This window comes from Gorilla gorilla, chromosome 22 (genome assembly GCF_029281585.2).
Source record: "Gorilla gorilla gorilla isolate KB3781 chromosome 22, NHGRI_mGorGor1-v2.1_pri, whole genome shotgun sequence".
In the NCBI taxonomy this organism is placed as follows: Eukaryota; Metazoa; Chordata; class Mammalia; order Primates; family Hominidae; genus Gorilla; species Gorilla gorilla.
Window position 1 is genome coordinate 27,598,497 of NC_073246.2, and position 24,870 is coordinate 27,623,366.

Here is a 24,870-nt window from a genome sequence, read left to right on the forward strand (position 1 = left end):
TGGATCACCTGAAGTCAGGAGTTCAAGACCAGCCTGGCCAACATCATTAAACCCCATTTCTACTAAAAAATACAAACATTAGCCAGGTGTGGTGGCATGTGCCTGTGATCCCAGCTACTCAGGAGGCTGGGGCATGAGAATCACTTGAACCTGGGAGGTGGAGGTTGCAGTGAGCTGAGATCGTGCTACTACACTCTACCCTCGGTGACAGAGCGAGACTCTGCCTCAAAAAATAAAATAAAATAAAAAATAAAAAATAAATAAATTTCCCAGTCTCAGCAGTGTGAGAACACACTAATATATCTGTCAAATGAGGATTTTAGTGCAGTGGAGTCATATCTTACTTAGAAGTTAGGTTCTTAAGGGGAGAATTTATTCATAGTGAAAATTATCCTTAAATTCCTAAGATGATCATAAACTGACCAGGACATCAGCCACCAGTAACTCTAAAGTCAAGTGTGTCTTTTCTTTCTCCTTGCATTTTGGTGTGGCTTCCCTTTCTATGAAAATAGGATACCGATGTCTCATTAAGAGGAAGGGCCAGATTGTCTAGTTCGAGGGACCATAAAGACATGTGTCTGCCTCTTTTTCTTTCTCCCCTACTCTCTAAATCTAGTATGGTTAGACGATAATGAGATAGATGACCATAATATCTAGCTCCAAATTAGTTCCTACCTCATTGGGTTACTTTCTATTAATATACATATTTATCCATAATAAATACTGGGTGGCATTATTTTATTTGTCAATGCCAACCCTGTGCAACTTTTTATATTTGTTAGTATATGTGCTAATCTGTTCTCCCACTGCTATAAATAAATAAATACCTGAAACTGTGTAATTTATAAAGACAAGAGGTTGAACTGGCTCACGGTTCTGCAGGCTGTACAGGAAGCATAGTGGCTTCTGCTTCTGGGGAGGCCTCAGGAAGCTTCCAATCATGGAGGAAGGTGAAGGGGGCACAGGCGTCTCACATGGTGTGACAGGCATCTCACATGGTGTGAGCTAGAGCAAGAGAGAAAGGGGGGAGGTGCTACACACTTTTTGGCCAGGCGCAGTGGCTTACACCTGTAATCCTAGCACTTTGAGAAACTGAGGTGGGCAGATCACTTGAGACCAGCAGTTTGAGACCACCCTGGCCAACATGGTGAAACCCCATCTCCACTATTAGTACAAAAATTCACAGGACATGGTGGCTCATGCTTGTAGTCCCAGCTACTCGGGAGGCCGAGGCACGAAAACCAGTTGAGCCCGGGAAGCAGAGGTTGCAGTGAGCCAAGATGGCGCCATTGCACTCTAGCCTTGGTGACAGAGGGAAACTCTGTCTCAGAAAAAGAAAGAGAGAGAGGAGAGAGAGAGAAAGAGAGAGAGAGAGGAAGGAGGGGAAGGAAGGAAGGAGGGAAGGAAGGAAGGAAGGAAGGAAGGAAAGAAGGAAGGAAGGAGGGAGGGAAGGAGGGAAGGAGGGAAAGAAGGGAGGAAGGGAGGAAGGGCTACACACTTTTAAACAACCAGATCTCAGGAGAGCTCGCTCACTATCATGACAACAGTTCCAAGGGGATTGTGTTAAGCCATTCATGAGAAACTGCTCCCATGATCCCATCACCCCCCACCAGCCTGACTTCCAGCATTAGGAATTACAACTGAACATGAGATTTGGGTGGGACACAGATCTAAACCATATCAGTATAATAATTGTCTTTCAGTAACTATCAAAACCACATGGCCATAAATTTTTATTTTTATGAAACTTATGATATAATTGATATCCATACTTTTTATAACTTGCTTTTATACATGATACTGTGATACTATACATTTAAAACAAACAAAAAACTTCCGGCCGGGCGCAGTGGCTCATGTCTGTAATCCTACCACTTTGAGAGGCCAAGGTGGGCAGATCACTTGAGGTCAGGAGTTTGAGACCAGCCTGGCCAACATGGTGAAACCCCGTCTCTACTAAAAATACAAAAATTAGCCAGGTGTGGTGGCACACGCCTGTAATCCCAGCTACTTGGGAGGCTGAGGCAGGAGAATCACTTGAACCCAGGAGGTAGAGGTTGCAGTAAGCCAAGATCACGCCACTGCACTCCAGCCTGGGTGACACAGAGAGACTTGTCTCAAAAAAAAAAAAAAAGAAAAAGAAAAAAAAAACCAACTTATGTAACACTTCTCCAGTTTTTCCTAGTCATGTTTTCAATTAAAAGTGTTAATTTAAATAACACATTTATAGTAATTTTAAAATTGTTGTAATATAAAGTAAATATTCTTAGTCAAACCAGACTATCTTAGATAAGTAATAGAGAATACAAAAACTTTTGTTTTTAAAGTTGGGAGGAAAAGAAACACAAAAGGTTTCATTTGACTGGGAATTATTTGACTTGGAGTTGTTAGCAGTTATGAAAATAATCATCTCTTCACCTTATTTTATGAACTTCTGCCAGTGCTTTTGGAACATGTTCATAACTATTAAAGATGTTCTGAGGCTAACTTTAAGACAATTGTTGACCTCAACCAGCAGGCCTACATGACCATTTTCTTTTGTTTATTTTCCTATTTAATTTATTCTGGAAAAGTGAAGAAAAAATAAAAATCACTTCAAGAATGCAGCCAACAGGGGCTATACCTAACATCTGCTAGTGATATGCTGATATAAAATCCAACATTTTGTTTTTGTAAAAAGAGTTATTAGGTACAAGTTTTGTAAAAAGGAACTCTAAGACTAGAAAGGCTAAAACAAGGTAGAAATCTTATAAATTTTTTTAATTTAAAGATTCGGAGCTTTCTGTTCAAATAAGTTCCACATAAGTGACCATACATTTTAAATATTTTTACTTAATTTGTTGGTAAACCCTGAAGTAAATAGAATTAGAGGAAGAAAGATAGCTAGAAGGAGAAGATACTTAAAATCACAAAAATAGGTACAATGTATGTTTGGATGACGGCTACACTAAAAGCCCAGACTTCACCACTACACAATATACCCATGTAACAAAATTGCACTTGTGCCCCTTAAATTTATACACACAAAAGAAAAAAAAATGGAAATAAATATTCAGCTACTAAGAAATACTACCGATAATTAATTTATTAAAGCTAATTCCCTTTATAATTTTTTGCCTACATAATTTTGCCAATTCAGCTAATCCTCTTTTTTAACATCTGTGATACATCGTTTTTCTGTTCAAATATTAATATACACATAAAAAATGTACAAGGGAATTAACAAAATTCTTGAAGCTAACAGCTGTTATTTTTCACAGAAATTTTATAGTAATTTTTGACAATTTAAGAAATGTTTCTTAAAGGAAATTTTAACAAGTAGAAAACTGGAATTGAGAAAGAGAAAATGATTTTCTTTCTCAATGATTCCTGAAACCCAGTTCCTAAATCTTATAATCTCCGAGTGTACTAAAGTTTGCCTGAAATGAAGGAAGGCCAGAACCTACTGAAGAAAATAAACATTCTCAGTAGGCAGTGTGATGTTTGAAAAGTTCAAAGGTATGATGATACAGAGGGAACAAAGATTATCTTTTCCTATTTTGCCCCGAGGTTTTCCTTGACTGGTTTTCAGGGAATTTGAGTCTTCATTGTTTTCTCTAAAAAGTGTACTAAAATACTTCAGAAATCACAAGAATTGTCAGTCATAAGTAGAGTTTCTCCGAGGGCATTAATTCACACAGTGCTAAAGGAGACAAAGAGACTTTTTCAAAGTATACTTTGAAAGTTTCGCAGAACAATGGTTTGGCATTGGAATCACTGGCAAAAATGTTCAGAGATTTTGTCATCAAAAGTAGGAGTAGGCCAGGCGCGGTGGCACTTTGGCAGGCCGAGGCAGGCGGATCACTTGAGGTCAGGAGTTTGAGAACAGCCATGGTGAAACCCTGTCTCTACTAAAAATACAAAAATTAGCCGGGTGTGGTGACGCATGCCTGTAATCCCAGCTACTCAGGAGGCTGAGGCATGAGAATCATTTGAACTCAGGAGGTGGAGGTTGCAGTGAGCCGAGATTGCACCATTGCACTCCAGCCTGGGCAATAGAGCGAGACTCAGTCTCAAAAATTAAAAAAAATAAAAAATAAATAAAAGTAGGAGTAAAGCAACAAGGTAGGTCCCGTCTTCCCTACCTCACTGAAGAGGATTCTGGCTTGGTCTCCTGTCTCATTCCTTCCTCTGCTCTCTGAAGATTCAGACTCTATCTTTGGAGTCTATAACATGTGGGAAGCAGAAGAGAAGCTAGGAAATAAAGGAATGCAGGAGAAGAAAGGGATATGGGGAAAGAGAAAAGAAAGAACAGCTGCTATGTGATCAAAGTGTATGGAAAAGGATATTTAAAAAGATTGCATGGACCCCTTTCATGGTTCTTGAAATATACAAGCAAAAGAGTTCTTTTGAAATGACTCCCTGGTGGACTTGACACCTCTCTAAGATTGAGCCACATGGGTCACTTCTTTCTACAGACATATTTACAGCTGTCAATAGAAAGGATCAGTTCAGTCCTGTACTCTTCACATAGACACCACGTTTGCCAGTTTCCCTGTTGAATATGTTTGCCATTTAGAGCTATTGAACCTGCATATCACTGGTTTTCCTGTTATACTAGAAATCTAGTAATTTGTGTCCCACAGACTTTTGCAAATTAAAAAAATATATATTTTGAGTCACTGTGTTGCCCAGGCTGGAGTGCAGTGGTGCGATCATAGCTCACTGCAGCTTCAAACTCCTGCGCTCAAGTGATCCTCCTGCCTCAGCCTCCCAAGTAGCTGGGACTACAGGCAGGTGCTACCACACCCAGATAATTTTTAAAAATTTTTTGTAGAGATGGGGGATGTTACTATGTTGCCCAGGCTGGTCTTAAACTCCTGGCCTCAAGTGATCCTCCTTCCTTGGCCTCTCAAAGTAGTTTTGCAAATTTTAACTTCACAATTAGATTTGCTGTCCAGGCTTTTAAGGGAAAAAAAAATTCTCCAGAATAGCGTGTGCTCCTTAGGAGTGATAAAATCTAGCACAATGGAAGACTAATTTACATGTTGATATATAGAGATGAATAAATCAAAGAAGGGTTGTCATGTCATATGAAAGATTTCTCTCTCCTTTCCAGGAGTATAATCAATTCTCTTTCATAGTTATACAATTCTGATTTTATACAAACTTTTCAAAATCCTAGAATTCATGGTTCTTTGCCATTCTTTATAGTCTATTGGTTTATTCCTGTTCCTGGTTGTTCAAACTGGTCTAAGTCTAGAGCAATGGTTCTCAACCAGGAGTGATTTCTTTACACCCATCTCTCAGGGGACATTTGCTAATATTTAGGGACATTTTTAGTTGTCATCACTTGGGGGCATGGTGATACTGGCATCTAGTGGATAGAAGCCAGGGATACTGCAAAACATCCTACAGTGCACACGACAGCCCCCTACAACAAAGAATGATTGAGTGCCAGATATCAATAGTGTCAAGATGAAGAAGCCCTCACCTAGACCTCCCCTCTGGGATTACGTTGGTGTCCTACTTTCCTAGATCAGCCTCTTAGCTTCCACCTTCCTGTTGTGCTTCAGAGTCAGTCTTTTGCCTTCATTCTAACCACCAATTTCTCAAACTCTCCTGTCTTCATTAGACCATGAACCTTTCCACCTGGAATCTTTGTTAATCTGCAATCCTTGTTAGTGTTCAGCTTGGGGGGAACACGGTGTGGGCCTAGTATAGCACAGTAATTAACTATGTGGGCTTCAGGTACTGACTGAGTCCAAAGCCAAACGCCACCACTTACTTCTTCTATGATCATGGCCATGTTTCTTACTCTCTTTGTGCCTCAGTCTTCCCACCCTCAAAAATGTGAGTACAAATGGTACCCTGCCACAGAGAACTGTAAGGGTCAAATGAGTTAATACTTGTAAAGCGCCAAGTGCTTAATAAATGTTAGCTATTATTATCCTTTCTCAAGAGTCCATCAAGGTCCTTGTCCTCTAAGTTACTTCCTTCTCTGTACTCCAAGTCTGGAAAGCAGGTGTAATTTACTCATGATGGTTTCTCTTAAATGTTTGCCTAAATTGTGAATGTTTTCCATTAATCTAATGGCTAGGACTTTTGATGTGGAAAGGCAGAACATACCCTATTTTTCTCTCTCAGGTTTGGCTGTCCATATCCCTTCCCTGAGCACTTTGTGGCATAAAGGTGAGAGATGGGAAAGAGATGGAAGGAAAAATACTTCAGAACACTTTCATGGATGACTCACAATTCTTAGTCTGTAGATGGAAGCTGATGAATGAAGGGATGAGAGGATGGATGCATCATGGGCAGCACCTAAGTTTCTGGTGTGAGTGGCCACATGGAATGTGATGCTTTACACAGAGATGGGATTTGTAAAAATAAGACAAAGTTTGGGGGCAAGCTGATGAGTTTTGCCTATGAGTTTGTGGTAATTGTGGGAAATGGAAATACAGATGTCCAGCAGAAAGCTGGGCTTACAAATTTAATTTCAAGAGACAGATTGGAGCTGGAGATGTGGAGTTATGACTTTTTAGCAAATAAATGCTAGTTGGGTCAATGAGAGTACAAAATACTCCATAAAAAGGAGGTAGTTTAGTCAGAAAAGCAGTTTCTGGATGGATGGGTGGATGACGATCGATGGATGGATGGATGGGCAGAACAAGGAGGAAGAAGAACTCACAAAGCAGACAGAATGAAGCACCAGGATCAGAACAGAAGGATGAAGACTAGGAGAGAATCAAGTTACAGAATACAAGACAGTCAACAGAGTCACATGTCATAGAGAGGTCAGGTAAGATACAGACTGAAAAGTGTCCGTTAGATATGCCAACAGATAGGTCATTTTCGTCTTGGTAAAAACAGGGTCAGTAGACCACAGGAAGACAGAGAACAGATGGTAGCATGAGTGGAGAAATAGCATTTTAAGTAAATTATAGAAATATATAGTCGAGAAATAACCTTCTTTAGATTTTCATGATAGGCTTAATTCATTCTTACCTTATATCATGTATAATTTTTTGGGTGAATAACGAAGGACAGCAGTTGGATTGTTTTGCCTAAATTGTCTACTTGAGATGACCAATGTATTTGTTCTCACTCTGCTAATAAAGACATACCCGAGACTGGGTACTTCATAAAGGAAAGAGGTTTAATTGACTCACAGTTCAGCATGGCTGGGGAGGCCTCAGGAAACTTACAATCGTGGCAGAAGGGGAAGCAAATACATCCTTTTTCACATGGCAGCAGCAAGGAGAAGTGCAGAGTGAAGGTGGGGAAAAGCCCCTTATAAAACCATCAGATCTCGCGAGAACTCACTCACTGTCACAAGAACAGCATGGTTCAATTACCTCCCACCAGGTTCCTCCCACAACACATGGGGATTATGGAAACTACAGTTCAAGATGAGATTTGAGTGGGGACACAGCCAAACCATATCAACCAACAATAATGCTTTGCATTATTCTGAGTTTGAAACAATTAATACCAATCCAATATTGTATACTTACAATACTTTCCCCAAAGAATTGCTTGCCTGGCCGGGCACAGTGGCTCACGCCTGTAATCCCAGCACTTTGGGAGGCTGAGGTGGGTGGATCAGGAGGTCAGGAGATCCAGACCATCCTGGCCAACATGGTGAAACCCTGTCTCTACTAAAAATACAAAAAATTAGCCGGGCGGGCGTGGTGGCGGGCGCCTGTAGTCCCAGCTACTCCGAAGGCTGAGGCAGGAGAATGGCGTGAACCCGGGAGGCGGAGCTTGTAGTGACCTGAGATTGCGCCACTGCACTCCAGCCTGGGCGACAGAGCGAGACTCCGTCTCAAAACAAACAAAAAAAGAATTGCTTGCCTTCAGGAACTCTTCCTTAGTATCAGTTTGATCCAACCTCATTTACTGGACTTTTCTCATTAGTATACAATAAGGAATGGGCTCATTTATTCAACAAACATTTATTGTGTCTTGCTTTATGCCAGGCACTGTTCTGAGTGTTTGTGTTAATTTCAGAGACTATAACAGGCAACAGACTTGCACTTGTAGCATTTATATTTTAGATATGTATACTTATAGGAAAGTATTTAAATTATTTTTAAACGTGGTCATTACACTGGAGTATAGAATGACATCCATAAAGAAAGTGATATAGATCAAAGACGGAATTAGAAAGTTATATTGATACTTTCTGATACTTTCTTCTTTAGTACTAATAATGCCTACCACACCAGGTTATTTTGAATATTGAATTTTACAGCATAAAAGCAAGTATGTGAAAGTGAAATGGGAGAGTTCCCTGATCCCCCTCGCAGGACGTGCGACAGGGGTGTGGCTCACCTGTTCTGTAGCCACCGCTGCTTGAATCCCTGAGGGGAGGGGCAGCATGCAGACAGACAGCTGCAGGAGCCCATGTGGGTGTGTGTTACAATGTGCCCTTTTAGCCTTGCCATCCACAGATGGCCTGAGTGTTAACCAGCTAAACGGACCCTCTGCCTTTTCGCATGGGCCGAGGGCCAGTGTGACAGCTTTCTGTATCCTGAGCTCTTTCCCAGCATCCCAGAAAAATCGGGTCACACACGGGGTTGAAGGATGAATGCAGGGTTTTATTGAGTGGTGGAGGTAGCTTTCAGCAGGATGGATGGGGAGCTGGAAGAAGGGATGGAGTGGGAAGATGGTCTTTTCCTGGAGTTTGGCCATCCAGAGGCCGAACACTTCTCTGACCACCCCCAGTCGAACTCCTCTCGGTGTTCAGACGTCTCTCCTCATCTATCTTTCTTTGCCCTGTTGTTCCGCCATTTGTCTGCTTGTCTCCTCTTCTCCTCGCCTGCTCATCTGCTTCTAGAACCTGGGATTTGGGGTTTCTATAGGTACAGGACAGGGGCATGGTGGGACAAAAGGCAACTTTTGGGGCATGAAAACAGGAATGCCTGTCCCCTTTTAGGGTCACGGGTCTCCAGGCCTGAGGGTGGGGCCTTTGCCAGGGAACTGCCTTCTTCTACCCAGTACTTCCCTGTCTCCTATCTGTATCAAAGGTGCCTTTTTAAATGAAAATTTTTGTGTTCGTTTAAGGGAGTGATAATAAGCAACAGTAGCGTCATGTAACTATTAGATCACAGTAGCGGTAGCCACCATAGTCAGTTACTTCAGTCTATAGACCGGCTCTCAAAAATCATTGAAATGTTTTGGAGAAAAAAATAAAGATGTTCTGCTTGAATTTTTCATCATAATTTCATATACAGCTTATATACATTTATTATATATATACAAATTTCATCAAAAGTATGTAAAATGACTCATTTCTATATGACATAGGTATTGTCAAGGATAAATTCATAAAGCTCTTTATACTTTTAAATAAGCACTAAAGAGAATTAGCTTTTATTTGTGGGGCAATACCGTGTGACACTAGATTGCATATTAAGCTGAATTAAGGATGTAAGTTATTTTTCAATGATCGGGCTGGCAAGAGTGTGTTGTCTGGGGTGGGGTCCAAATAGATGCATGGATTCTACTTTGGAAAATGCTTAAAGGCCAAAGCTACAGTCTAGAAAATAAACATGTATAGTTTCGTTTGCTTTTTCCTATTTTGATACTTTAAAACTATGTGTTATGAATTGGGTAAACTTGTCACCAAACTTTAGGACAGTTTTCTTGACTATTGCATCCCATTCAGACATTTGAAAATGAAGTTTTGTATAATTTTAATTATCCTATCTGTTTTAATCTTTCAGATCATAAGGCCTATGGGTTTTCTGCCCCAAAAGACCAACAAGTAGTCACAGCAGTAGAGTACCAAGGTACAGTATCTTACTGATTTTCACAGGCTGTATTGTTTAAATAACTCACGAGAGTGACTCGTGTGATGTTATTTTCTATTTGTTGGGATTCTCTGCCTTACCTTCTACTAATTCCTCTGCCTGAAATGCTGCTTCATGCTGACTCCACCTCAAGAACATTTACTCCACCTCCTCAGTGGAAATTTTCGATATTCAATAAAAGACCAGATGTGCAAAGAAGGTCTCCTATAACTTAAATTATCTGCAACAAAGCAAATCTAATTTGTGAAACTGGGAGATGGAGAGCTTGGAAAGTTTCTAGCCAGCTAGATATGATACATAGAAATGAACACTTCAAACTCCACTCTGTGTATTTAAGGTGATGTTAATATAGCTTACTTTGGGGTACCATGTTCTTATCTATTTTAGCTTCTTAAAAATGTTTATAAGGAGGAGTTAATTTAAGAGCATAAAGTTTCTGTTTTGCAAGATAAAATAGTTCTGGAGATTGTTATACGCACAACAATATACTTAGTACTACTGAACTATACAGTTAAAAATGGTCAAGATGCTGAATTTTATGTTTATTTTGCCACAGTTAAAAAATTGTCAAAAGAAACTAGTAACCTATATATGGGCTTTTTAATAAGCTTTCATTGTTGTTGTTGTTGTTTTGTTTTGCTTTATTTTGTTTGAGACAGGATCTCCATCTGTCACCCACACTGGAGTGCAGTGTGGCATGATCTCGGCTCACCGCAACCTCTACCTCTGGGGTCAAGTGATCCTCCCACCTCAGCCACCCAAGATTACAGGCACAGGCCACCATGTCTGGCTAATTTTTTGTATTTTTTTGTAGAAACAGGGTTTCGCCACATTGCCCAAGCTGGTCTTGTACTTCTGGGCTCAAGCAGTCTGCCCACCTTGGCCTCCCAAACTACTGGGATTACAAGCATGAACCACCACACCTGCCCTATAAGTTTATTTCAAATATTGATCACCTACTACTTTTCCAAAGGATCCTTTATCTTTTATACAATTAATAATATTGGACAATCAGAATAATTACTATTTCTTAAATTTAATACTTGTTTAGGCCAGAGCTTATGAACATTTAAGAAACAGATCCTAAATGTCTGATCTCTCATCATCAGGTATGTCTTAGGTTCCTGGAGCTGGAGAAAGATAGGTTTGAAGGAAAGAGACAAAGATTGAAGTAAAGGCCTGGAGTAGGGGGAATTAAATGAGTTAATATTTACATAGTGCTTTCAATAGTGCCTAACACATAATATGAATTATATGTGCTTGTTAAGTAAAAATATGCTGTAGTAAGAATCAGTCCTGGCTGGGAGTGGTGGCTCATGCCTGTAATCTCAAACTCCTGAGGCCAGGAGTTTGAGATAAGCCTGGAAAACATGAAGACCCTGTTTCTACAAAAAACCAAACAAATTAGACAGACACGTGGTGCACACCTGTTGTCCCAGCTACTCAGGAGGCTGAGGCAGGTGGATGGATCACTTGAGTGCAGGAGTTTGAGGCTGCAGTGAGCCATGACCATGCCAGTGCACTCCAGCCTGGGCAACAAAGTGAGAGAATGTCTCAAAAAAAAAAAAAAAAAAATGGCCAGGCACGGTGGCTCGCACCTGTAATCCCAAAGCTTTGGGAGGCTGAGGCAGGTGTATTACCTGAGGTCAAGAGTTCGAGACCAGCCTGGCCAACATGGTGAAACCCTGTCTCTACTAAAAAAATTAGCCAGGCCTAGTGGCGGGCACCTGTAATCCCAGTTACTTGGGAGGCTGAGGCAGGAGATAGCTTGAACCTGGGAGGCGGAGGTTGCGGTGAGCCAAGTTTACACTACTGCACTCCAGGCCTGGGCGACAGACTGAGACTCCGTCTCAAAAAAAAAAAAAAAAAAAAAAAAAAGTTCATCATTTAAAAAAATGAGTAATTTAATAACAAATTACTTAAAAATTATTAGGTTAACTAAGTTCTCTTAAGTTCTAACATTTTATATGCTTAAGCTATAGAACACTCTGGTATGAATTAGTTTTAAATGGAGAGAGGTGGGAAGAGGAAATTAATGATTGAGGGAATTTGGGACTATGGAGCACCTCCAGGATGGATAAACAGGGCTGGGTGAGATGCCAGAACGAAAGCTGGAAAGGCCACAAGGGTGAGCACAGACTGCGAGAGGGGTAAATGGACCAGGATGTCCCTGAGGGACAAAGGAAGTGAAGTTCAGTTCCACTTCTCACTTCCTCGGAGGTTCTTAATGCTGGGTCCAACTGGGTACAGTGGATGTATATCCTCTCCCATCATATCTGAGTTAGGACATCAAAATTATATTCTTTAACTTTACATTATTTTTTTAAAAATGTATCAAGGTGAATTTCACATAACCTGAGATTTGTAGTTTTTAAGTGAACAATTCAGTGGCATTTGATACATTCACAGTTTTGTGCAACCACCACTTCTACCTAGTTCCAAAATATTTTCATCACTCCAAAACAAAACCCTGTACCCATCTGCATTACTTTTTAATGCATGTTTTATTTTTAATATAGAAAATCCTTCCATAATGTATTGCAAGCAAATGTTAATCTCACTCCAAAATAAGTGTTTTCTATTTTCTTGTTTCATCTCACCTCTTTTTAATTAAGAATTTCATTTTAATTCTATTGTATATGTGTCCCCATCATTCCAGTTTTGGCTCTTCATAAGGCATAAATACATTTCTGTTTCTTCTACATTTTAGTCTTAGGACTAGATGCAGTAACTTAATTTTGCCATAAGTCTATAATATTTTATGATTTGCCTATATGTGTATGTGTGTTTCACCCTATTTGTTCATTTGTTATGCCTTGTTTCTCTGAGGTCAAGAAATTATGAATTAATTCCTTCTTTCCAGAGCTGCTGTGCTGTATCACTTCCCATGATAGTGCCAAGAGCAGAAGGAGACTGAAATCAGGGCAGCTCTGCCAGGCTTGTAAATTACATGAGCAGCCCTCTGCAAAGGGAGTCTGAACCTGAAAGCTATAAATTAGAGTTTAATGGCAAGCATTTCTTCACAGAAGTAATTTCTGCTAAGTCAGAGCTACTTTGGTAGTATCAATTCTCTTTTTGTGTTATGTAAGATTTTGATGATTTTTAACTTGAGCCCTGAGAATGAAATCAAAGGATAATTAGCAGTACAGAATCCAGGAAAATTAAAATTCATAATGATTCTATCTATGCGATTCCTAAATGTGATTATTTTGCCACATGTTGTTGCTAATGCTTTTTATAAACAAAGAATTCTCTTTTCTTGATCTAAATGAAATAGATATTTTGGCAATGAAATAGTCCCCTTAATAGAAAAGACTTGGCATATTTTCCTGTTTTTAATATGCCTTAGGTCGAGAAAATATAATTTATATCTATATTTTTTGCTATCTCCTACAGAGATAACATTTTATTTCAAATTGGAGTGATTTATAGGTAAATTTGTGATGGTATAAAGTATATATTTCTACGTCAAGGCAAGCTTGCAACTATAACTAAGAGAAATTCCTCAAGGGTGAAAACAATAATGACCATTTACAGAGCACATACTATATGTAAGGTGGTGCCATGTGCATCACACATGTAAATATAGTGTCTCATTTAATCTTAGTGACAACTTTGTAAGATGAGTACTGTTCTTTTTATCATTTTACAGATGTGGATATAATGTTCAAAAAAAGTAATTCTCCCAATATCACATACGGAGTATATGGTAGAGGTCTAACTCCGAAGCCTCTGCTATAAGCTACCATGTTATAGCGCGATAACCCTAAAGCCTGATACAGAAAATTATGCTGGCATAAGTACTGAATTTTGGCTGAAGAGAGAGAAGAGAATTCATGAGAGTTAGGTTGTAAGTTCATTTACTTCCTTATCCTCAGATATTGACCCCATGATTCCAGTATTTTTATTCTCTGCATTTGTTTCTTATGGCTGCCATTAAAAATACTACAAACCAGGTGACTTAAAACAATAGAAATTTATTGTCTCATGGTTCTGGAGGCTAGAAGTTCAAAATCAAGGCATTAGTACCCAAGGGCCTAGGCACTGGCTCTTTCCTTGCTTGGGATCTTCTTTCTCAAAGAACCATATAATGAATTCTCTCCCTCTTTTAAACCTTTGGTCAAATATCACCTTCTAAATGAGGTGAACTCTGGCTACCGTTTTTCAAAAATTGTAGCCCTGTCCCTAGCACTTTCAAACCTCCTGTACTCTGCTCTGCTCTCTTTTGTCTTCATAACCCTCATCATCTGCTAACGTACTAAGTAATTCACTTTATTATGTTTCTTGTTTATCTGACTTCCCCTGTTAAATTGTAAGATCCCAAAGGGCAAGGATCTTTGTTTCGTTCACTGATACAGCTCAAGAACAATGCATGGCAGACAGTAAGTACTCAACCTATTTTGGATGAATTGGATAAACCATTTCTCGACATTTTACATGGCCAGCGAGAGAGAGGCTGGAGTGAAGTCACTGGAATTAGGAAAATTATTGCTATATTTTCTAGTATAAGTTTCATAGAGGTTTTTCCACAGCGCAATAAGGACAGAAATTAGGAAGAATTCACCAGGAGGGGGGTGTGTGTGTGTGTATGTGTGTGTGCACGCGCCCACACGCACGCACACGCACATGCGTATCTAAATATGTAAAACAATGCAATTATTTAAGTGTAAAATTATTCTTAAGACACAGAAGACATGAGGAATAGGCTAAAAATGAGTGTGGGTGTGTGTTTAATTGTTGGAAACTCACAAAATACCGGAAGGAAACCTATCTACAACTCAAGACTCCGGAAGGTCACCACCCATTCTCCTTAATCAACAGAACAGAACTGTGTTTCCTCAGACAGGTCCCTTAGCACACATTTGTCTTTGTAGCATAATTGTAAACATGTCTGTAAAATGATGTCTCTTTGTAATGTAAAACCTGCTTTAAAAACTTTAGACATCCTTGAAAACAACTTTTGGTTCTTTTCTTCCTTGCCTTTCTTTTCTCTGCCCTACTTTCTATTTTCCATTACCTTTTATTCCATTTTTGTATGTCCAGCAGTATGTGTGGAATGAAAAAAATTAGAAACTAAATATTCTGCATTCTTTTTTAACATTCATTTGCTTAACATTAAAATAAAAGGTATGAAAAGGATTTTAAAATAATTTCTGGTCAAAGATACTGTGCTTTTTTAGGTTAAACCATATGCCTTGTGGGAAAAAAGTATTTCAGAAACATGGAATTGACATTCTAGAGAGCCTGGTTAAAAAAATACTTTCAAAAATATTTAAAACTGGAGGTTTCCATTTGGCAACTTGAAGCAGTTCCCAGACTGGCACTGGGTGTTTTTTTTTTTTTTTTCTCTCAGACATCTCGTTTGGACAGTGAAAAGAAGGGGGTTCCTTTGGAGGCTCCAAGTATTAATGACACAATTGCAGTAAATTTCTTGTAATAAAAGAACTTAGCTACATTGAGGCAGTTACACTTGATGCTAAGATTTAATACTTTAATAATTATCTGGACTGAGGCAAGGTTATATAGGCAGTTGTTTGGGGGTAAAAATCAATGATTTATTAGGAGACCATATTGGATATGTATTAATGTATTTGTAGAGAAGGTTGACAAAGAAGGGATCTGAGTGAGAATATAGCATGTTGTGGAAACTTTTCTGAGTTTCCCAGCATGTCCCTGGCTGGATTAAGTGCCTTTCTTGGGTACTAAGCATGAATCACCATCTGCATAGCTGGTATTCAGCAACACTGGGCTGAAATGCCATTATCTTAGTTGCCTCTTCTACCAGATGGTAGACTCCTTCAAGACTGACACTGGGAATAATAAGATACATAGTTAATCATAGCTGCCATTTGTTAAGTCCTTACTATGTCCAAGCCTGTGTGCTTTGCATATCTTATTGCATTTGAAGACTCACAACAACTCTGTGAAATACTAGCCCATTTCCAGATGAAAACTCAAACTTGATAACCAGGGAAATAAGCATCGTGTCATACAGTTACTATGTGGAAGAGCTAGAATGCTTCCAATTCATGGGACCTGTTGATGTAATTTATGAATGAATGAATAAAACTATAAAGGAGTAATTTAAAGATGTTTAAAATTTTGTTACCTAGTTAAGTAAAATATAAATTCATGGGGACAATTAGAAAACAAGTATTTTTATTGTTGTTCCTAGAGGCTATTTTAGCCTGCAAAACCCCAAAGAAGACTGTTTCCTCCAGATTAGAGTGGAAGAAACTGGGTCGGAGTGTCTCCTTTGTCTACTATCAACAGACTCTTCAAGGTAAGCAGCTGTAGGCTTGAAGAGGTGTGAGCAAGAGAATGCCAAGTACAACCAGGATCCTTTAATTGGCAAATGAGATCAGGACATGACTGATTACTGAAAATGTGTTTTTGTAAGTGTGAGATGAAAGCAACCATGTCTGAGACATAAAACACAATAGCCACAAAAGCAGAGAACAGAGGGAGATGAAGCCCACTGAATCCCTGGACTCTCTCTCTCAACTCAGGCATAAAGTATGCAAAATGCAATTGCTCTTATTGGCTCAGTAGATTAAACTCCGTTCCTTCCTTTCTCTTCTTTCTTTCTTTCTCTTTCTTTATTTCTTTCTTTCTCTTCCTTCCTTCCTTCCTTCCCTTTCTTTCCTTTCTTACTTTTTTCAAGGTCTTGTTCTCTTGCCCAGTCTGGAGCACAGTGGTATGATCATGGCTCACTGCAGCCTCCACCTCCAGGGCTCAAGTTATCCTCCCATCTCAGTCCCCAAGTAGGTGGGGACTACAGGTGCACACCAGTATGCTCAGCTAATTTAATTTTATTTATTTATTTATTTTTTGGTAGAGATGAGGTGAGGTCTCCCTATGTTGCCCAGGCTGGTCTTGAACTCCTGGGCTCAACCCATCCTCCTGCCTCAGTCTCCAAAAGTACTGGAATTACAGGTGTGAGCCACTTGCCTGGCTATAGATAAACTCCTGAGAGAAAGGAATTAAAAAATGGTGTGATTTGGAAATGGAAGGTTGCTTCTCAGTCATAATGCTGTCACCCTATTTCCTTAACTCCATTTGAAAGGTAGGCCATCACTGAGAAGCTCAGGGAGTTAAGACTTATGGGTAGGTTATGACAGCAACCATTATCAAGTGCTTTCTTTTCTTTTTTCTCTTTTGTTATACATTTCCTTCTACTACGTACTCTTGCCATTGAATATGTGATGAACTTATAATTTAAAATATTGATAATGATGGATGAACCGTTATAATGTCCATTTGCTTCAAAATAAACCAGTGGTTAATGATACAGATGAAACAAGATAAACCATGCATTGATTACTATTATAGCTGGTCAATGATGCATTGAGGTACAATTCACTCTACTTTCTAATGTTGTGTATGCTTGAATCTTTCCATTATAAATATTTCTAAAGCTGAAAATACAATTTTACAAGTGTAATAAACATGTTATGATTTTAAAATACTATGTATTTCTTTAATGTTAAAGAATTAAGTGAAAATGTTTGAAGTTTATAGAAAATTGAAAATATCCCCTCAAGTTCTTATCTGTCAAGATAAGACTACTAGCTGTAAGGTTTTAATAGCACAGCTGTCTTCACTTGAATTTTCTGTAGTTGCCATTTCTGGCATATAGAGAAATGCAAAACTATTATTTTATGCAACACTATTTATTTGAGCCATTGTACCTGCCTAATTTTTACATTTTTTTAAAGAGATGAGATCTGGCCATGTTCCAAGGCTGGCCTCAATCTTCTGTCCTCAAGCAATCTTCCCACCTCAGCCTTCCAATTGGCTGGGACTACAGGTGCAAGCCACCACACCGGGTGCAAAACACTATTTTAATTCTGAATATGTTACTATCAAAAAATAAAATAATGTTTTTAACCATCTTTTCTTGTGCCGCAGTGTTACATGAGCCACCACACATAAAGTTACTGTTCCAGTCAAATAAACCAGATTACCTGGTTTTCTGAAGACATGAATATTTTTACAAGGGAACTAGAAAGGGAATGAGGCAAGCATTTGAGCTCAATTCTTTAAAATATAACATGGGGCTGGGCACAGTGGCTCATGTCTGTAATCCCAGCACTTTGGGAAGCCAAGGCATGAGGATCACTTCAGGCCAGGAGTTCGAGACTAGCCTGGCCAACATGGTGAAATCCCATCTCTACTAAAAATATGAAAATTAGCCAGTGTGGTGGTGCATATCTGTAATCCTAGATGCTTGGGAGGCTGAGGCATGAGAATGGCTTGCAGTGAGCCAAGATCACGCCACTGCACTCCAGCCTGGGCAACAGAGCAAGACTGTCTCAAAAAAAAAAAATTTATATACATAATGTGGAAGGGCCTCAGTGGCCAGGCCTGCTGGCAGCTGCTCCTCACAGGGCCCATGCTGGAGCTGACAGCCTGCCAGGGAGCTGGGCACTTGGAGATGGGGTGGGAGCACTGGGGTCAGCCAGAGATCAAACACGTCAGTGAAGGCCCAGAGCAGCTCAGAAGATAAAATAACAGTCCACTTTATAAACCAACGGTGAAACATTAACAAACAAAGGAAAAGTTGATGACTCTTTGCTAGATGTTGTGGTTGAAAATAATGTAGATATTGATGGGTTTGTTGCATGGCAGGGAACCTTGGCTTGCTCTGTCACCTTATTTTTGAAAAGCACATATTTCAGAAGTTAGACACAATCACTGACAAGGAGATTGACATGCTTGATCTGGCATATGGACTGACAGACAGGTCAGAGTTGTATTGCCAAATCTGTTTGACAAAATCTATGGGCCATATGACTGTCTGAGTACCTGATGGAGTGGCCAGTGCCAGACAATCCACTGATATGGGCAAGACCACCTAAGCAGAATAAATAGCAATGCTTTCACTAAATTTTACCTATTTTATAATTATTTCTTAATATAATTACATAAAAACATACATGAATGAACTTATTATTATGACCAACTTTACTGTTTTAATTCACCTTGTATAACTACTGAATTTTGTAGTTCTGAAAATATGCAATTTTTATGTTTGTTAAATTAGAAAAAGGTCAGTTAAATATTAGAAAATAATTAATATGACAATACCTTACAAATTTTGCCTTATGTTTGTGTAGCAACTTTTAGCAAAATGTTTTCACATGGCCTTATGTCTGCTTACCTAGAAAGTAAATTTTTTTAAAAAGATATTATTATCCCTGTTTTATGTGAGTGAAGGCAAAGACTTAAAATGGCTTGTTAAGGGCCATCCAACTAATTAGAAAATATGTACACACCTGCATCTTGTTACTATAAGGTATATGTTAGACTGAAACTGGAGAAATTATGACTATCTTACAGCAGCAATTAGATCTGACTGCATATGGACAAAAACATTAATTGCTCAGTGAACTGCTTAACTGACAGTTATTAACCTTACACATAAAGATTTCAAAATTTTGATTCAGTGAGAAGTATAAGGTTGAACATAGGCATTACAACACTGCCAAAAAAGTTAGCCAGGAAACTAAAATTAGATATCAAAATGAAATAAAATATGAGAATATAAAACTATGCTTTTATGAAATTTTTTTTTTTTTGAGACTGAGTTTCGCTCTGTCACCCAGGTTGGAGTGCAGTGACACAATCTCGGCTCACTGCAGCCTCCGCCTCCTGGGTTCAAGCAATTCTCCTGCCTCAGCCTTCCCAGTAGCTGGGATTACAGGTGCCCGCCACCACACCCAGCTAATTTTTTGTATTTTTAGTAGAGACAGGGTTTCACCATGTTGGCCAGGCTGGTCTTGAACTCCTGACTTAGTGATCCACCGGCCTCGGCCTCGCAAAGTGCTGGGATTACAGGCGTGAGCCATCACGCCTGGTCTTTTGAACATTTTAAAAACTGTCCTTTCCAAAAGAAAAATTTTAAATAACAGCATCTATATACAACTTTTAGGCTTTAAACTTGAGTTTATTAAAAGGGAAATAAATGCTTTGGTTACTAAATGAACTGACTAGAGGAAGGTATTACTCAGAAAGCTACTTGGATTATTACTAACATCAATGTCTTCTTTTTCTAAAAGGTGATTTTAAAAATCGAGCTGAGATGATAGATTTCAATATCCGGATCAAAAATGTGACAAGAAGTGATGCGGGGAAATATCGTTGTGAAGTTAGTGCCCCATCTGAGCAAGGCCAAAACCTGGAAGAGGATACAGTCACTCTGGAAGTATTAGGTGATGTGCATGTATATGTGTGACTACGTCTCCCACTCCTTCTCCACCACCCAGCCCTGGGGGCAAGCAAGCACTGGTCCATAAACATGCCAGCATCAACTGGGAGCCTCAACCAGTCAAGTTACAGAAACCATAAGCATCACCTTCCTGGCAATCTCTTGGCCATTTCTCCCCCTCTCCTCATTGGCTGCTGAAATTTTAGTAATGCATTATCACAAAGTATCTCTTTGTTAAAGATGGAGGCAATTCCTAATGATCCTACAATATACATAGGAGTATCTTTCCTGAGAGTTTATTTTTCAATAGTTTTCAGCATATACACAGTTTCTCCAACCATTTAAAGCAGTATCACATGAGATGGTGGAGAAGCAATAACACACAAAAAAGTAGACTGAAGGTAGGATTAGAAGTCATTTGGTAAATAAAGGAAATTGACATTGATTATATACCTGATATGTTAGCCCTTTTCACATAAGTAATTTTACTTCATCTTCATTAATATGATTTTTATAGATGACCAAATGGAAGTTAAATGATTTAACAAGGCCATACAGCTAGAAAGTGTCTGGACTAAGATTTGAATCCAGATGGGGTTAACTCCAAAACCAGTATGTTTAGTTTCTATAAGAATCATGGATAGATTAGGCACAGGGGCTCATGCCTCTAATCCCACCACTTTGGGAGGTTGAAGTGAGAGGATCCCTTGAGGTCAGGGAGATTGAGACCAGCCTGGGCAGCATAGTGAGTCCCCTATATCGCTCTCTCTAAAAAAAAAAAAAAAAAAAAAGCCATTTGTGTTGTTATGCACCTGTAGTCTCAGCTACTTGGGAGGCTGAGGCTGGAGGATTACTTGAGCCCAGGAGTTCAAGGCTGCAATGAGCTATGATTGTGCCACTGTATTTTAACCTGGGAGACAGCAGGACTTTCTCAAAAAATAAAAATAAAAAGAATCACTGATAGATAGTAACAGCTTAAGATGGTAGTTTGTGGAAGAACACGATCTCTTCTCTTTCATTGGTGGTGTATAATCTCCTAAGTTACAAGACTAAAACAGCTCCCTTTCCTTTTTCTTTTTTTTTTTTTTTTTAGTATTTATTGATCATTTTTGGGTGTTTCTCGCAGAGGGGGATTTGGCAGGGTCATAGGACAATAGTGGAGGGAAGGTCAGCAGATAAACAAGTGAACAAGGGTCTTTGGTTTTCCTAGGCAGAGGACCCTGCGGCCTTCCGCGGTGTTTGTGTCCCTGGGTACTTGAGATTAGGGAGTGGTGATGACTCTTAACGAGCATGCTGCCTTCAAGCATCTGTTTAACAAAGCACATCTTGCACCGCCCTTAATCCATTCAACCCTGAGCGGACACAACACATGTTTCAGAGAGCACGGGGTTGGGGGTAAGGTTATAGATTAACAGCATCCCAAGGCAGAAGAATTTTTCTTAGTACAGAACAAAATGGAGTCTCCTATGTCTACTTCTTTCTACACAGACACAGCAACAATCTGATTTCTCTATCTTTTCCCCACATTTCCCCCTTTTCTATTGGACAAAACCGCCATCGTCATCATGGCCCGTTCTCAATGAGCTGTTGGGTACACCTCCCAGATGGGGTGGCAGCCGGGCAGAGGGGCTCCTCACTTCCCAGAAGGGACGGCCGGGCAGAGGCGCCCCCCACCTCCCGGACGGGGTGTCTGGCCAGGCGGCGGCTGCCGGGTGGAGACGCTCCTCACTTCCCAGACAGGGCGGCTGCCAGGCGGAGGGGCTCCTCACTTCTCAGACGATGAGCGGCCGGGAAGAGGCGCTCCTCACTTCCCAGACTGGGCAGCCGGGCAGACGGGCTCCTCACATCCCAGACGATGGGCGGCCAGGAAGAGACGCTCCTCACTTCCCAGACGGGGTGGCGGCCGGGCAGAGGCTGCAATCTCGCACTTTGGGAGGCCAAGGCAGGCGGCTGGGAGGTGGAGGTTGTAGCCAGCCGAGATCATGCCACTGCACTCCAGCCTGGGCAACATTGAGCACTGAGTGAACGAGACTCCGTCTGCAATCCCGGCACCTCAGGAGGCCGAGGCTGGCAGATCACTCATGGTTAGGAGCTGGAGACCAGCCCGGCCAACACAGCAAAACCGCCTCTCCACCAAAAAAATACGAAAACCAGTCAGGCGTGGCGGCGGGCGCCTGCAACCGCAGGCACTCGGCAGGCTGAAGCAGGAGAATCAGGCAGGGAGGTTGCAGTGAGCCGAGATGGCGGCAGTACAGTCCAGCTTCCGCTCAGCATCAGAGGGAGACCGTGGAGAGAGAGGGAGAGGGAGACCATGGGGAGATGGAGACGGGGGGGGAGGGGGGGGGAGAGGGAGAGGGAGCCCCCTTCCTTTTTCATGTTGTTCATGCTCTTTCTGAAATACTAGTGATGCACTAGTATAGGAGAAATTTAAATCAGAAAACCTTGCAGCAGATCTGGCCAGTTTATTCATTTTCTAGTGTTACATAACAACTAAATAGTTCTGTAGAGCAGAAGTCCAACAAGAAGACTGGGTATCTGCCCAAAGTATCACAAGGCTGAAACAAAGGTGTTGACAAGGCTGAGTTGTCATCTACAGGCTACGAGGAAAATCTGTTTCCAGGCTCATTCTTGGTGTTGTCAGATTTCAGTTCCTTGTGGTTGTAGGACCCTGTTCCATGCTGGCTATCAGTTCGTGGGCCACACTCAACTCCTAGAGGCCACCACATTCCCTGTTACATGGTCCCTTCCATCTTCAATGAAAGAAAAGCATATCAAATTCTTGTACTTCATTTTTGTTGTTGTTTTGAGACAAAATTTTGCTCTGTCTTCCAGATCACGGCTTACTACAACTGCAACCTCCTTGGCTTAAGTGATTCTCCCATCTCAGCCTCCCATCTCAGCTGAGACAACAGGCACACACCCATTTTTTGTTTGTTTGTTTGTTTGTTTTTGTAGAGACATGATCTCACTATGTTTCCCAGGCTGGTCTCAAACTCCCGGCCTCAAGAGATCCTCCTGCCTTGGCCTCCAAAAATGCTGGGATTACAGGCATGAGCCACTACACCTAGCCTTCTCCTTGTGCCTTGAATATCTGACTTTCCCTTCTGTAATCAGCCAGAGAAAACTCTCTGCTTTTAAAGGTTCATGTGATTAGGTCAAACCCATTCATGAAATCATCCTATATTAGAGACAATGGTTTTGGGACCTTAGTTACATTTCCAAAGTCTTTCTACTACAGTACCTAGATTAGTGTTTGATTGAATAACTGGAAAAAAAGTGTATTTATACCAAGGACTGCAATCTTGGGAGACCACCTTAGAATTCTGCAGTAGAAATACTGCAATCTTGGGAGACTACCTTAGAATATGGCCAGTTCTGGGTTTTGCTGGATAATAAATAGGTCACCTAATGAAGTTTGGTTTACTTTCCAATCCCTGAGACCAGAATAGCCCTAATACCTGGACCAGGTATTTTCTAACTTGGCCAGTTCTAGACAGAATGAGATTTACAGTTGAGTACTGGGCCTGAAAAAAATACTCAGGTTTGGCCGGGCATGGTAGCTCATGCCTATAATCCCAGCACTGTGGGAGGCCAAAGCAGGAGGATTGCTTAAGCCTAGGAGTTCAAGACTAGCCTGGGCAACATAGTGAGACCCTGTCTATACAAAAACATTTTTAAAAATTAGCTGGTCGTGGTGGCTCGAGCCTATATTCCAGCTACTGGGGAGGTTGAGGTGGAAGGATCAATCGGTTGAGCTCGGGAGGTTGAGGCTACAGTAAACCATGATCACGCCACTGTACTCCAGCCTGGGTTATAGAGTGAGATTCTGTCTCAAAAAAAAAAAAAAAATCTATCTGCACACACACACACACACACACTCTCTCTCTCGCTCTGTCTCTCTCACACACACACATTCTCTCTCTCTCTCTCATTAGGTTTCTTTTAAATATAAGTGGTAATAAACCAATTGAAGAAAACAGTAGAGATTGTTTATCTAATAAAGAATAGCTGTTGTATAAGCTAAAGTAATGCTTAGTATTATAACAGATAAGCCCTTAACTCTCAGTGAGTTGCTTAATAGTAAGTTCCTTTCTCACTTAAGTAAAGCCTAAATAGTTGGGACAGTGGTGGAGGAGCCATATTACTTTATTTCATGAAATCATTAGAGACTCAACCTAATCTTCTGACATCTTCAATACATGACTTTCCAAGGTCACCATTGTTGTTGACACCTACTTGGTAGTGGCAGGGGGTGGAGGATATGAATGAACATGTGGGAGGTTTTTAATTAGTCTGGCCCAGAAATGGGATATATCACCTTTTCCCACATTCCATTGGCCAGAACTCATGTATATGACCCCATCTGGCAACAAGAGTGCTGGGAAACGTGGTCGACTGTGTGCCCATGAAGAAAGAAGATGGGTTTGTTGGACAAGTAAGCAGTCTCTATCACAGGGTCCAGTAATCACACCTCTTTACCTGGCTATTAAAACCATTGATTGTAGAGACAAAGTCAACAGCTTTGAAGAAAATAAACAACCTTGATTAGCTTATAAATAACCAATATCATTTGACTTCCATTGTTCAGTGGCTCCAGCAGTTCCATCATGTGAAGTACCCTCTTCTGCTCTGAGTGGAACTGTGGTAGAGCTACGCTGTCAAGACAAAGAAGGGAATCCAGCTCCTGAATACACATGGTTTAAGGATGGCATCCGTTTGCTAGAAAATCCCAGACTTGGCTCCCAAAGCACCAACAGCTCATACACAATGAATACAAAAACTGGAACTCTGGTAAGGTCATTTCAAGAATTGACTTGGTAACTGTCTTGCATTTGGATAAAAAAATTATTAGAACTTAAGATGATG

At 40.3% G+C, this 24,870-nt stretch overlaps 1 protein-coding gene across 3 annotated transcripts in view; it reads left to right on the forward strand.

Annotated features, from left to right (window-relative positions):
* Positions 1 to 24,870, forward strand: part of JAM2 (junctional adhesion molecule 2) — a 75,591-nt gene that overhangs the window by 34,992 nt on the left and 15,729 nt on the right. For all 3 annotated transcript variants that reach the window (XM_063702780.1, XM_004062620.5, XM_055373960.2), the window contains exons 2-5: positions 9,708 to 9,773; positions 15,970 to 16,077; positions 19,856 to 20,008; positions 24,593 to 24,795. In XM_063702780.1, the coding sequence (XP_063558850.1) occupies positions 9,708 to 9,773; positions 15,970 to 16,077; positions 19,856 to 20,008; positions 24,593 to 24,795 (530 nt within the window). The remainder of the gene's footprint in view (positions 1 to 9,707; positions 9,774 to 15,969; positions 16,078 to 19,855; positions 20,009 to 24,592; positions 24,796 to 24,870) is intronic.